Source organism: Oryx dammah, unplaced genomic scaffold (genome assembly GCF_014754425.2).
Source record: "Oryx dammah isolate SB20612 unplaced genomic scaffold, SCBI_Odam_1.1 HiC_scaffold_9, whole genome shotgun sequence".
NCBI classification, from domain to species: Eukaryota; Metazoa; Chordata; class Mammalia; order Artiodactyla; family Bovidae; genus Oryx; species Oryx dammah.
The window spans coordinates 52870119-52885530 of NW_024070193.1; the positions used below are offsets into that span (position 1 = coordinate 52870119).

At 40.7% G+C, this 15412-nt stretch overlaps 1 protein-coding gene across 2 annotated transcripts in view; it reads left to right on the top strand.

Annotated features, from left to right (window-relative positions):
• Positions 1-15412, top strand: part of LOC120867861 (beta-galactosidase) — a 99200-nt gene that overhangs the window by 42184 nt on the left and 41604 nt on the right. For both annotated transcript variants that reach the window (XM_040246312.1, XM_040246311.1), the window contains 3 exons: positions 1335-1456; positions 1568-1608; positions 3794-3906. In XM_040246312.1, the coding sequence (XP_040102246.1) occupies positions 1335-1456; positions 1568-1608; positions 3794-3906 (276 nt within the window). The remainder of the gene's footprint in view (positions 1-1334; positions 1457-1567; positions 1609-3793; positions 3907-15412) is intronic.

Sequence of the window (15412 nt, forward strand, 5' to 3'; positions counted from 1 at the left end):
CACCGTGCTCCCCATTCTGTCCCCTCCAGAATGGATCCTAGTTCTTCTACCAGGGATCAAACCCACATCCCCTGGATTGCAAGGCAGATTCTTAACCATTGGACCACCAGGGAAGTCCCAGGCTCTGCACCCTGGCATGCCTCATCACCTTTGGTCCTCATGGCAGCTCTCATAAGTGGTGGTATGAGAGCTCGCTCTTTTCAGTGAGACTCAGAGACTATGTCACTTGCCCATGTTTGAACAGCTGGTGAGTGGCAGGGATCTGAGTTCAGGTCTGTGTTTCTTGAGAGCTCTTTGTGACAGAGCTGCTCCGCCTTCAATCTACTTAGAAATCCCATAGGAGTCTTGTGAAAATGCTGACATTGATTTACTGGGTCTGGGGAAGGGACACTGAGTTTCTGACAAGCAGCCAGGAGATGTGGGGAAGTAGGGTTGCTGACACTCTGGGAGTTGCCAGGCTCTGCGGCATCTCCGTAGGCGGCTGGGAGGCAGAGACAGCAATAAGGTCCTGGCAGGTATGCTCAGCCCATCATTGAATGTGTCCCTCTCTCCGCTTCCGTTTTCCCCGCAGTTGTTGTTACTTGGCCCCACGTAAGGGGTGTTTTCCGCGCAGCAGGTCAGGCTGCCCCGCCTGTGTACCCACCTTTGTACAAAGCAGCCTTTTTTGAACTTGGCCTCTGCTTCCTGAGTCATGCAAAACCCCTGTTCACAGACTGAGTGGAGCTGTTTCCTGCAGCCTGAGACAAGAAGTCCCCAGAACATGTCCAGATTTCTCTTTTCTTCTGTAGACAAGGGCTTGGCAGGGTCATGCCCAACAGAAACACCAAGCGCTAGAATATTTGGACAATATTTCTACAATACATTAAGTCAGTCTGAGATCTAAAGAATGTCTATATGTCACTTTGCTGTACACCAGAGATTGGCACAACATTGTAAAACAACTATTCTTCAATTAAAATAAGTCAACCTGAGATCTGAAAATCTGGATTCACACAAAGGGTGAATTTGGAGCTAATTATTTCATAAACATATTTTGTCATCTGATTCTTTTGCCCAACAAACTTTTCTCCCGTATTCAAACTGGGGGTGGGTTAACAAGATTCTGATGCAGGTACAGCTTTTCAGGAACACCTGCATTGTCCACACCTGAGACCCTAGTTTAGGCAATGCTATTATGAAATGTCCTCATTGGTCCCCCAGTTCCCAGCATAGCAGTGAATGTCAGCTGCCCCCTCTTCCTGCTCTTCAGTGGATAACATAGGGCAGTAGTTACTGGGAAGCCCAGCGTGTGAAGGTTTAAGTCTGTCCTAAGCTCCACATCCCTTTCTTTTTAGATCAATTCTGAATTCTACACTGGATGGTTAGATCATTGGGGCCAACGTCATTCAACAGTCAGCTCTAAAGCGGTGGCTTTCACCCTTCATGATATGCTTGCTCTTGGGGCAAATGTAAACATGTGAGTGTTAATTTTTGGAGGGAAGGGTGTCCTCTGTAGCTGTGGGCTCATGGTGAAGCTGTGGGTTCATGATGAGCTGTGGGGCTCATCTGTTCTCTTGTTTCCTTCTAGGTACATGTTTATAGGTGGCAGCAATTTTGCCTATTGGAATGGTAAGAGCGATTTAACATTTGTTTGCAGAATCTAATGGTAGAATGTTTCTGGTGCTTGATTTTGTCCATGCCTGTGGCCATCTGTGATTCTTCTGGTTTGGTTTGTCTTCTCCTAAATTTTCTAATATGTAAGATTGCCTATATAATAATTAAAAACTACTTTTATTTTTTATTTATTAGGAAGAGAGAAATGTTCGATTTACTTTCCTATTGAGAATGATTTTTTTTAATTGAGTATGCAGGTGTTATGAAATAATCAATGTTATATGAATGAGTAGCTTTAGGCTGCTTATGAATTACCCTTCTATACTTGTTTTAGATGTTCAGAAGTTACTTTTTACAGTTTACTTCAACGTTTCAATTTAATTTACAAATTGTGTAAGAATCATAGAAGTGGAACTTTTTTCCCTATGTAAATTTGAATTTTTCTAGGTTTTCTTTATTTTCTTAATTTTACTGAAGTATATAGTTGCTTTACATTGTATTTCGGGTATACAGCAAAGTGATTCAGATATATATATATATAGAGAGAGATAGATAGATAGAGATATAGATACAGATATATATATTTCTTTTTCAGATTCTTTTCCCTAGTATGTTACTATAAGATATCGAGTTCTCTGGCTATACAGTAGGTCAAAAAATCATTTTTCTTTTGGTCACACTTCATGGCATGTGAGATCTTAGTTCCTTGACAGGGGATCAAACACATACCCCGTGCATTGGAAGCATGGCATCTTAACCACTGGACTGCCAGAGAATTCCTACAAAATCATTTTTCTTTAAAAAAAATTTTAAGGGCTATAAGTTGTGCAGTTAGAAACTATTGTTTAAAATCAAGCTAACTGGGCAAGTCATAGTCTCTGGCTATAACTTACTTGTTCATATATTCTGGTCTTTTTTCTCTTTCTTTTTTAAAGAAACATTTTGTTGAGGCATAATTCACATACCCTAAAACTGATGATTTTTAAAATATATGATCTAGTGGTGTTTAGTTTAGCACAAACTTGTGCAGCCATTACCACCATCTAATTCCAAAACATTTTCGTTACCCCGTAAGAAACCTCATACCCAAGAAATGCCCCCCTGCCCCTTCTCCCAGCTGTTGGCCACCACTCCTTGTCTTTATGGATTTGCCTGTTCTGGACATTTAATACAAGTAGAACCACACAGTATGTGGCCTTTTGTGTTTAATTTCTTTCATTTGGCATAATCTTCTCAAGGTTCATCCATATCACAGTGGGTATCAGTACTTCATTCTTTCTTGTAGAGGAATAATATTCTGTTGTGCGGATACACTACCTTCTGTTTCTCTGTTCATCAGTGACGGACATGTGGGTTGTTTCACCTCTGTTGGCCATTATGAATAATGTTGCTATGAACATGATGTGTAAGTCTTTGTTTGAACCTCTGTTTCAGTTCTTTTGACTGCACACCTAGGATTGGAATTGCTGGTTCACATGGTAACTGACTCACTCTATTTTTAGAGTTAGAGGAACTGCCACAGTATTTTCCAAAGCAAATGCACCATTCCTGTATCTCCTGTATGGTCTTTTGTTTGTTTGTTTTTGGCCACGCCACTTGGCATGTGGGATCTTAGTTCCCTGACCAGGGATTGAACCCTTGCCCCCTGCAGTGGAAGCACAGAGTCTTAACCACTGGACTACCAGGGAAGTCCCTCCATGGTCTTTTTTTGGGACTAGGAAAAATTAGGATAAAATTCTCCGAGTTTACTTGGTCTGATAACCCCTTAGTGGTTTGCTGCTGATCCTGGGCCCAGAAACCTGTGCGTCTATCATGGACCTTTTTTTTAGCCACAGAGGAGGTCATCAGGATCGCAGCTGCAAGGTTAACAGTCAGACATGTGAGTTGTGCCATACGCCTGGCCACTGCTGGCTGTGAGATGTCTGGGGGCTTTGTTGGGAGCTTCAGATGCCCTGCAGATCCAGTGCGGGGATATCTGCTGGGGTTGCTGAGAGAGTAAATGGGGAAAGTCCTCTGTAGACACCACGGTGCTTAGTGAGGGCCACCTGCAGCAAGAAACCTTGCATCTGGAGGGCCACCTCTGTGTCACTTACCAGTTGGCTCTAATGTGCTTCCTTATTCACCCCCTCCACAAATCCATAAGATCTTGTCACAGGAGAAGGCCTTCTGTAGTAACCAGTGGCATGGTTTTGTCTTCCAGGAGCGAACACGCCCTACCAACCGCAGCCCACCAGCTACGACTATGATGCCCCCCTGAGCGAGGCCGGGGACCTCACTGAGAAGTATTTTGCTCTGCGGGATATTATTCAGAAGGTGAGTGCTTTGTACATGCTCCAGGGGCTGGTCTTGGACCAAGCCTGCCTGGGACTCGGGATGCTCTGTAGACATCTTCCTGCAGCCTTTGTGTGTAAAAGGATGGATGAAGGGAGGCATCAGCTAGACTTGACCTCAAGTCTTGGCCCCACGCAGTTAAGAGTGAGCCTGTCAGCAAGTGGGGCCACAGCACGCGGTTGTGTTGTAAAGATTAGAAAGAACATAGGTAAAGCCTCGGGAATAGTCCTTGCACATACGCTGTCCGGTAACTGTTAGCCGTTACTTTTATTTATACTAAAGGTATAAATGTGTACCCACATAAATAGCTGAAGTGTGCGGGAGAGAAAATCTATGGGCATTGTGAACACAGGGCAAGTGTGAGCTGTCAGCAGAGCTTCATTTTTCTGCTTTGGAGCAAATGATTGCTATTTCCTCCTGGCCTGACACCTGAACACTTAGTCCTGCTAGCATTGTGACCTTTTGAAGCATCTAATGCACCCAGGTGGGGTTTCCTGTCTCTGTGTGGCTTTAAAAAAAAACCCACAGTTTTTCTGCTCAGTCACCTGCGTTTTGAAGTTAAAAAACAAAGGTTTTCTGCCTATAAATGGTATAAACTTTTTTTTTTGTTTTCAACATAGTCTCAATTTAAGCCTAAGTGTTAACGTTAATATTATGAAATACTTTAAGCCTATTAAAAAGTACAGTCAATACCTAACTACTCAGAGTTTGTTCATTTCATCTGCATTTTCAGATGTGTGGTTAAAATGTTGCTCGTGTGATTTTTATTGTGGGTTTAATCTCTAGAATTTAGAGTGATGACTCCCAAGTTCTGTCTTGTACATTTGTTCTCTGTTTCAAAGCTCTCAGTTCCTATCTTTATTGTTTCCTTCCTTTATTTGAAGCTTAGCTTTTTAAACCAGACTTTGTTCTTTTCTAATATAAATACTCAAGTCTGTACCTTTCTTTCAAATACTGCTATGGCTCCATCTCGTAAGTCTTGATATATAATATATTTATTATTATTTGCTTTTAAACATGCTTGTTTTGACTTCTCTTTGACCCTTCAAATGTTCAGAAGTGAGGTTTTAAAATATTAGGCACAAATATTTTTCTAGTCTGATGGTTTCTCACATAGTTGCATTCTGGTTAGAGAATGTTTTGAGTATAATACCAATCCCTTGAAATGTATTGAACCTCCTCATACAGCCTGGCTTATACCAATATGAACAAATATTCCATGTATTCTTGAAAAGACCACATGTTTTATAACTGTTGGCTATAATCTGTATACGTGTTCATTTGATTAAGCTTATTAATGGTGCTATTGATATATTTTATATCCTTCCTAATTTTTGTTATTCTATTAGTTATTGAGAGAGTTGTGTTTATGTATTTCTCCTTGTAGTTCTGTCAGTTTTTGAGGCCATATTATTAGAATACAAATTGGGAATTAAATCTTTTTGTATCATATGGAAACTCTCTATCTCTGATAATGATTTTTGCCTTAGAATCTGTTATGTCTGATACTAATATACTTACCTGCATTCTTTTACCTGGTGTGTCTTTGTACCTGTGAAAGATATCCTTCTATATCCTTTCTTAAAAATCATCCCCCAAAACTCTGTCCCAAAACAGAAACAAACTCACAGACATAGAGAACAGACTTGCAGCTGCCAGGGGAGAGCAGGACTGATTGGGAGCGTGGGGTTAGCAGAGAGAAACTATTACACATAGGATGGATAAACAGCAAGGTCCTACTGTAGAGCACAGGGAACTAGATGCAATATCTTTGTAATAAACCATAATGAAAAATAATGTATAAGTGTATAACTGACTTCGTTGTACAGCAGAAATTAACACAACACTGTAAATCAATAAAAATAAAATAAAAAATAAAAACATACATCCTTTGTAAACAGGATATAGCTGGATTTTTTAGAAATCTCGTCTGAACATCTTGTCTTTTAACTGGTGCACCTGCTCATCATCATTTCATTATAATTCTTGATACACATCGATTCATCTCAGCCATCTTGTAGCTATCTACTTGCCTACCTTTTCTGTTTCGTCTTCCTCTCTTACTTTCTGTGACCTGTTTATTTTTGTTTTCTTATATCACCGCCCCCTCCACACCCAAATTTGGATGTTATCCTCTGTATTTTCGTTTCTTTAGGGGTTACCTGTTGAAGTGTGAAGTATGCGCACCCCACCCTCCCCAGAAAAGCACAGCTCATTAGTGTAGAGCTCAGTGAATTTATAAAACACAGACTCCTGGAGCCAACACACAACCCCTCAGAAGCTTCCCTCATGTTCCTTCTAATTACTGACTTTCCACTGGCCTTGATCACTACAAGTTAGCTGTGCTTGTTTTTTGACTTTATATAGATGGGTTCGTACAATATGCACTCTTTTATATCTGGCTTTCAAAAAACTTTAACATTCAGTTTTATAATAATTTAAAATTAATCTACATCTTTACTTCCTTCCTACAACCAGAACTTTAGCTCACGTTAACTTCAATTACATCCTTCCTGACTTACATGCTCTGAATGGCACGTATTTTAGTAGTGGGCTAGTTGTGGATGTTAATCTTCAAGAGACATTTGTTTTCTCCCCAGTTTATCTCTGTGCAACAAATTACCCACAAACTTGGTAGCTTAAAACAACAGATGTTAGGAGTTCCCTGCTTACCTGCTGGTTAGGATTCTGGCTTCCACCGTCATGTCCCGGGTTCAGTCCCTAGCTGGTGAATCCCACAAGCTTCGTGCCATGGCCAAACACATATATATACTACCTCACACAGTTTCTGACAGTGAAGAATATAGGGTGGCTTAGCTGTATGTTCTAGCTCATGAATTCTCCTGAGGCAGCAGTGAAAGCTCTTAGCCAAGCAGCAGACTCTAAAGACTTTCATGGGGCTAAAGGACCCACTTCTTTCTTTTTTTTTTTTAATTGAAGTATAGTTGATTTACAGTATTATGTTAGTTTCCCCTATACAGCAAAGTGATTCAGTTATACATACATATACATATTCTTTCCCACGATGGTTTATTAGAGGATACTGAACATAGTTCCTGGTGCTATGCAATAGGTCTTGTTATCTATTTTATATATACAGTAGTGTGTCTATGTAATCCCAAACTCCTAATTTATCCCTCCCCCGCCCTTTTTCCCCTTTGGTAACCATAAATGTGTTCTCTTTTGAATTGTGTTAATTTATTTTTGGCTGTGCCGGGCCTTCCTTGCTGCGTGAGGGCTTTCTCTGGTTGTGGCGAGCAGGGACTGCTCTTCACTGTGGTGCACAGGTTTCTCATTGTGGCGGCTTCTCTTGTTGTGGAGCACAGGCTTTAGGAGTTGTGACTCTCGGCTCCAGAGAGTGGGCTCAGTAGCTGTGGCGCCTGAGCTCCAGAAGGCATGTGGGATCTTCCTGGACCAGGTATCAAACCCGTGTCCTCTGCATTGACCAGCAGACTCTCAACCACTAGACCACCAGGGAAGTCCCCGTAAGTGTGTTTTCTATGTCAGTGAGTCTGTTTCTGTTTTGTAAACTAGTTCATCTGTACCAACTTTTAGATCTCACATATAAGGGATATTATATGGTATTTCTCTTTTTCTGTTTCACGTAGAATGATAATCTGTAGGTCCACCCTACAAAATGGCATAATTTTATTCTTCCTTATGGCTTAGTAATAGTCCGTTGTACATCTGTACCACGTCTGCTCTATCCATTCATCTGTCAGTGGACATTTAGGTTGCTTCCATGTCTTGGCTACTGTGAATACAGCTGCTGCAAACACTGGGGTGCATGTGTCTTTTTTGAATCACAGTTTTGTCCAGATATAGTCTTAGGAGTGGGATTGCAGGATCATATGGCAGCTCTGTCTTTAGTTTTTTGAGGAACCTCCATGGAGACATAGTGGCTGCAACTTACATTCCCACCAGCTCCGCTTTGAAAGGTCCATCTCACATGGCTCAGGGCAGGTCACTAAAGTTCCTTGCCCTGTAGGACTCGCCATGAGGTGGCTCACAACGTGGCTTCCCCCACAGATCTGTGAGAGCGCGGGCACCTCCAGATCAAAGTTGCAATCTTTTTAAAAAAAATTTTTTTTAATTTATTAATGACACATGCGATCTTATTTCTCAACTAGGGATTGAACCCATGCCCTCTGCAGTGGAAGCACGGAGTCTTAACCACTGGACTCCCAGGGAGTCACTGAATCACTGAACTCCCAAAGTTGCAGTCTTTAGCTACCTAAACAAAGAATGACATCCCATCCCTTCTCCACATTCTTTCCTCCAGAAGCCAGTTACTAAGTCTGGGCCATCTTCATGGGGCCTAAGTTCCACTTATTGAGGTGAAGAGGATCAGAGAATTTGGGGCATATTGTTAAAAGCATCGCATACCCTGACAGTCAGGGCCAGACTTGTCACGGTCAACACTCATTGTAACCACAGGTAAATTTTGGTTATGCTGCGAATCAAACAGGTTCATTTATTTCCTTTAAGGGTCTTTTTATTTATAAAGGTTGCTTTTTCCCTTTTTGACCTAACTTTATTTAATTACATAAATTTACAAAGTATCAGTATCTTTAAATGTTTCCTCTATGACTGTTACGATTTCCAAGAAAGATGTCCTCTGATTTTCTGCCTGGAGCAAGCAGCTGGCTGCCAGCATTCTGCACCCTGGAGCAGGGCTGGGGTGGTGGTAGTTACTTTTTACTCTGTACATGGTCACAGTCTCCCCTTTTAAAATGCTCCACATGTCCTTAACTCTGCAGGTTAACCAGGAACCCAAAGACCATGTTTTCTCCAGAAAATAAATCTCTAGTCCCAGGTGGGAGAGGGCATTGAATACAAAGAGCAGTGTTTCTCAAATACCAGCACGTCAGAACCACCTAGTAACTTGATGGAAATTCTAATTCTACTGGATCAGAAACTCTGTGGGTAGGGCCAGAAATCCAGAATTTTACAATCAGAGGAGACTCTGACATGCACTAGAGTTTGAGAACCCTTAGCTTGGAGAAGAAGAAATCTGTGGATCACGCTCCTTATTTACTTAAGCACCTGTACCTCGCAGGTTCAGAAGTACCTGGTGCTGCCAGTTTTGAGCCTTTTAGTAATTCTTCAGAACCAAATTGAATTGGTTCTTAGTTTCCTCCCATTCTCTTCGCCTTTCTTCCTACTGATTTGCTATTCATTTATCCATTTTCCAGCTTCCAAAATTTTGTTGCTGTTGTCTCCTCTCCTGTTCTTCAGTTCTGTGTATTTACGTCTTAAACAAAAATCTGGTCACTGAGGTTTTACTGGTGTTTTGGGAAAGAATGACATCAGATGTTCTGTTTAGTGAGCCTTCTTAACCTAAATGATCTCATTCTCTGTAATGAAATCATCACATGCTATTGTACATGTAGCATGTACTGTTTAGAGCTACTGCCATTTACTTAAACCATTTCTAATTGATGGGCATTTAGATTATTTTGCACTTTTATTTTACTTATTTAAAAATGTTTAATTAATGTGGCTTCACCGGGTCTTAGTTGCAGCATGTGGAATCTTTAGTTATGGCATGTGGGATCTAGTTCCCCGACCAAGGGTCGAACCTGGGTCCCCCCGTAGTGGAAGCCACAGTCTTAGCCACGGGAAAGTCCTAGTGTTCAGTCTATAGTCTTTCAGAATTTCTCCAGCTATTATAAACTTTCATATTATTCTATCAAATTCAAAACAAAAACTCAGGATACCTGTTGATGTTTTAATTAGTTTTGTATTAAATTTATACATCAACTTAGGGGTGACATTTACTGTATTGAGATTTAGCCAGGAAAATGGTTTTCTGTCTATTCAAGTTTTCTCTGATATCCTTGTTTTAAAGTTTTCTTTAAAAAATAGTCCCTGTCCATTTCTGAATATGTTTATTCTGAAGTATTCTGTGTTCCTAATTCTAATATTATTATAAATGGAGTCTTCTATTTCTTCATGAGAAATATTATGATATATATTTGTCTTCAAAATATGACATCTTGGAATTTTTTTAATATATAGAATAATGTTGCAGACACTCATGTACCCAATACCTAGATATAACACAGGTTATTATGAAATCTTTGCTTCTAATTGTTTAAGAAAATAATACAATGCAGATAAAGCTGGGTCTATCTCCTGTTTCTTGCCCTCCCCCCTCAGATGGAGGAAGAGGGAATGGTATTTATGCTTACATACATTTTGTGATTTTACCACAAATGCATGCATCCACATATACTATATTTAATTTATCTAGTCTCTAAATTGTACATGAATATTCCATTGTACTTTCCTTTTTAAATTATTGACTGATTTCTATGATTTTATTAATGTTATAGTGCCTGTGGACTTATTTCTGTTGCTTCATCTCACAAACCATTTCAGATTTATTTATTTATTTTTAACAGATTTATTTAGATATAAATCACATACTGTGGACTTCACCCATTTAAAGTACACAATTCAGTGGATTCTGAACGTTAATTTTTTTAATTGTGGTAAAATATATATAACATTAAATTTGGCATTTTATTCATTTTTAAGTGGTTAAAAGTTCAGTGGCATAAATTTCATTCATAACGTTGTGTAACCATGGCCATTATCTATTCACGAAATCTTTTCATTCGCCCAGACAGAAACATGTTATGCAATAACTCCCCTTTACGGCCTCCTTTCAGCCACTGGGAAGCTGTCGTCTACTTTCTGCCTCTGTGAATTTGCATATTCTAGATGTTTCACAGAAGAGGAACCATACAGTATTTTCCTTTCGTGACTGACTTATTTCATTTAGCATGTTTTCAAGATTCAGCAACGTTATCGTGTGTGTCAGAATTTAATTCCTTCTTATGATGAATAATACTTTATGGTATATATACAGTCAGTGCTCCATATCTGTGGGTTCCACATCTGCAGACTCAACCAACCACAGATTAAGGAAAAAAAAAAAAACCCAGAAAGTTCCATAAAGCAAAACTTGAGGTGGTTGCATAGCACCAACGTTTTACATGACACTTACATTGTATTTACAACTATTTACATAGCATTTATACGGTATTATGAGTAATCTAGAGATGATTTAAAGTATATGGGAGGGCTTCCCTGGTGGCTCAGTGGTGAGGAATCCACTTGCCAAAGCAGGAGACTCAGGTGTGATCCCTGGTTTGGGAAGATCCCTCAAAGCTCGGAGCAGCGAAGCTCGTGTGCCACGGCCATTGAGCCTGTGCTCTAGAGCCTACGAGTGGCAGCTGTTGAGCCTGCTTGCCACAGCGGCTGAGGCCCACATGCCCTGGAGCCTGTGCTCTGCAACAGGAGAAGCCGCTGCAGTGAGAAGCCCGTGCACTGCAACCAACAGCAGCCCCCACTCACAACTAGAGACAAGCACGCACAGCGTAGCCAAACAATTGCTTAATTATTAAAAAAGCAGATGGGAGGATGTGCAGAGGACACATGCAGATATACTCAAATTTCTTGAACATCCTGGAATGTTGGCGTCGGCAGGAGTCCTGGCGGCAGTACCCTGCAGGTACGAAGGGAAAACTTGTCTACCAGTTTATCTGTTCATTTCATTCATCTCTTGACGGACACTTCGAATTGTGTGACACTCTTGGCTATTTTGAATAACACTATATTAAACATCAGGGCACAAATATCTGTTCAAGTCCTGCTTTCCATTCTTTTGGCTATATACGTTGCAGTGGTATTGCTGGAGAGGCTTATTTTTAGAATACTTTTCTTTCTGAAATAATGAACTTTTCTATGCCTAACAAGAAAAAAAAATGCAAATCAAACTTAAAAACAGATATTTACATGCGCTTTTTTGCACGAAACATCGTTTTATCTTTGGCCTCATCACAACCTCACACTCTTATTCTCCTGTACATTTAGCTGCTGCTTTCTGCCTCTTCCCCACTCCTGCAGCCCCTCACATTTTCTTGACCTTCCCTGGCCTTAGGATTGCTGGCTGTTAGAGTCACTGTCGCCCTGCATAGCTCTCTCTGCTGCTGTTCAGGGTCCATGCTCCATACACCAGCCTGGGCCATTCTGCTGCCATACTCTGGCCCTGGAAACAGGCAGGAGGATTGTGAGCGTCAGTGTCAACTGGCTGGAACAGGGATTTGTACTTCCAGCCTCAACTGGACCTTTAACTGTCTGCACTTCTCTGTCTCCACCCTCATCTCTTCTCCCCGTCCAGCGTGAACCATCACTGCCACACTTTTCCCATAAGGTACAGGTGATGCTGTCTCCTCCTTCATCAAGAACATTAATGCTGCTGAAAAAGCCAGGTGACATAGCTATACATTTCAGAGAGGGTATCGGATGAGGCACGAAAAGCGAACATATATTTAAATGAGCAAAAACAAATCATTAAAATTTATGGATACCAGAGAATAAGGGGGGAGGAATAAATTGGGAGATTGGGATTAAGGTATACACACTGCTATATATATATATATAGACAACTAATAAGAACCTGCTGTATAGCACAGGGAACTCTACTCAATACTCAGCAATGGGAAAAGAATCTGAAAAAAAAAAAGAGTGGATATATGTTTATGCATAACTGATCCCACTTCAGAGATCACAGCCTATGGGTCATGCCATGCAGGGCCACCCAAGACAGACAGGCCACAGTGAAGAGTTTTGATAAAACATGGTCCACTGGAGGAGGAAATGGCAACCCACTCCGGGAGTCTCACCTGGAGAACCCCATGAACAGTATGAAAAGGCAAAAAGATATAACACTGGAAAATGAGTCCCTCAGGTCAGAAAGTGTCCAGTATGCTACTGGGGAAGAGCAGAGGGCAATCACTAATAGCTCCAGAAAGAATGAAGAGACTGGGTCAAAGCGAAAACAATGCTCAGGTGTGGATGTGGTAAAAGTAAAATCCGATGCTGTAAAGAACAATATTGCATAGGAACCTGGAATTTTAGTTTCATGAGTCAAGGTAAAGTGGACATGGTCAAGCAGGAGATGGCAAGATTGAGCATCGAAATCTTAGGAATCAGTGAACTAAAATGAATGGGAAGGGGCCAGTTTAATTCAGACAACCATTATGTCTACTACTGTGGGCAAGAATCCCTTAGAAGAAATGAAGTAGCCCTCACAGTCAACAATGCAATACCTGGATGCAACCTCAAAAACGACAGAATGATCTCAGTTCATTTCCAAGGCAAACCATTCAACCTCACTGTGATCCAAGTCTAAGCCCCAACCACTGATACCAAAGAAGCTGAGGTTGACAGGTTCTATGAAGACGTACAACACCTTCTAGAACTAACACTAAAAAAAGATGTCCTTCTCATCATAGGGGATTGGAATGCAAAAGCAGAAAGTCAAAAGATACTTGGAATAACAGGCAAGTTTGGCATTGGAGTACAAAATGAAGCAGGGCAAGGGAAAGAGAACATGCTGGTCATATATCAAATACCCTTTTCCAACAACCCAAGAGATGACCCTACACATGGACATCATCAGATGGTCAATACTGAAATCAGACTGATTATGTTATTTGTAGCCAAAGATGGAGAAGCTCAGTACAGTCAGCAAAAACAAAATGTGGAGCTGACTGTGGCTCAGCTCATGAACTCCTTATTGCAAAATTTGGGCTTAAATTGAAGAAAGTAGGGAAAACTATTAGGACACTCAGATTCAACCTAAATAAAATATCTTATGATTATACAGTGGAGGTGACAAATAGACTCAAGGGATTAGATCTAATAGAGTGCCCAAAGAACTATGGATGGAGGTTCATAACATTGGACAGGAGGCAGTGACTAAAACCATCCCAAAGAAAAAGAATGCAAGAAGGCAAAGTGGTTGTCTGAGGAGGCTTTACAAATAGCTGAGGAGAGAAGATAAGTGAAAAGCAAAGGAGAAAGGGAAAGATATACCCAACTGAATGCAGAGTTCCAGAGAAGAGCAAGGAGAGACAAGAAGTCCTTCTTAAATGAACAATGCAAAGAAACAGAGGAAGACAACAGAATGGGAGAGACTAGAGATCTCTTCAAGCAAATTAGAGATATCAAGAGAACATTTCATGTAAGGATGGGTACAATAAAGGACAAAAATGATAAGGACCTAACAAAAGCAGAAGAAATTAAGAAGAGGTGGCAAGAATACACAGAAGAACTATTTAAAAAACGGTCTTAATGACTTGGATAACCACTGTATTGTGGTTACTCTCTTAGAGCCAGATATCCTGGAATGTGAGGTCAGATGAACCTTAGGAAGCATTATTACAAACAAAGCTAGTGGAAGTGATGGAATTCCAGCTGAGGTATTTCAAATCCTAGAAGATGATGCTGTTAAAGTGCTGCATTCAATGTGTCAGCAAATTTGGAAAACTCAGCAGTGGCCGCAGGACTGGAAATGGTCAGTTTTCATTCCAGTCCCAAAGAAGGGCAATGCCTTAGAATGTTCAGGCTACCACACAATTGCTAGCAAGATGATGCTCAAAGTCCTTCAAGCTCAGCTTCAGCAGCTCATGAACTGAGAACTCCCAGATGTACAAGCAAAGAGACAGAGGAACCAGAAATCAAATTGTCAACGTTCATTGGATCATGGAGATTGCAAGGGAGCTCCAGAAAAACTCTACTTCTGTTTCACTGACTACACCAAAGACTTTGACTGTATGGATCACACTAAACTGGAAAATTCTTAAAGAGATTGGAATACCAGACCACCTTACCTGTCTCCTCAGAAACCTGTATGCAGGTGTCAAGAAGCAACAGTTAGAACCAGACATGGAGCAACCGACTGGTTCAAAGTTGGGAAAGGAGTATATCACGGCTGTATATTGTCACCCTGCTTATTTAACTTATATTCAGAGTACATCATGTGAAATGCTGGGCTGGATGAATCACAAGCTGGAATCAAGATTGCCAGGAGAAATACCAAAACCTCAGATATGCAGATGGTATCAGTTTAATGGCAGAAAGTAAAGAGGAACTAAAGAGCCTCTTGATGAGAATGAAAGAGGAGAGTGAAAAAGCTGGCTTGAAACTCAGCATTCAAAAAACTAAGATCATGGCATCTGGTTCCATCACTTCATGGCAAATAGTGGAAAGCAAAAAGTGGAAGCAAGACAGATTTTATTTTCTTAAGCTACAAAATCACTGTGGATGGTGACTGCAGCCATGAAATTAAAAGACACTTGCTCCTTGGAAGGAAATCTATGACCAACACGGACAGCATATTAAAAAGCAGAGACATCACTTTGCTGACAAAGATCTGTATAATCAAAGCTATGGTTTTCCTAGTAGTCACGCACGGATACAAGAGTTTAACCATAAAGAAAGCTGAGCGCCAAAGAATTGATGCTTTCAAATTGTCGTGCTGGAGAAGACTCTTGGGAGTCCCTTGGACCGCAAACAGATCAATCCTAAAAGAAGTCAACTCTGAATACTCATTGGTAGGACTGATGCTAAAGCTGAAGATCTAATACTTCGGCCACCTGATGTTAAGAGCTGACTCACTGGAGAAGACTCT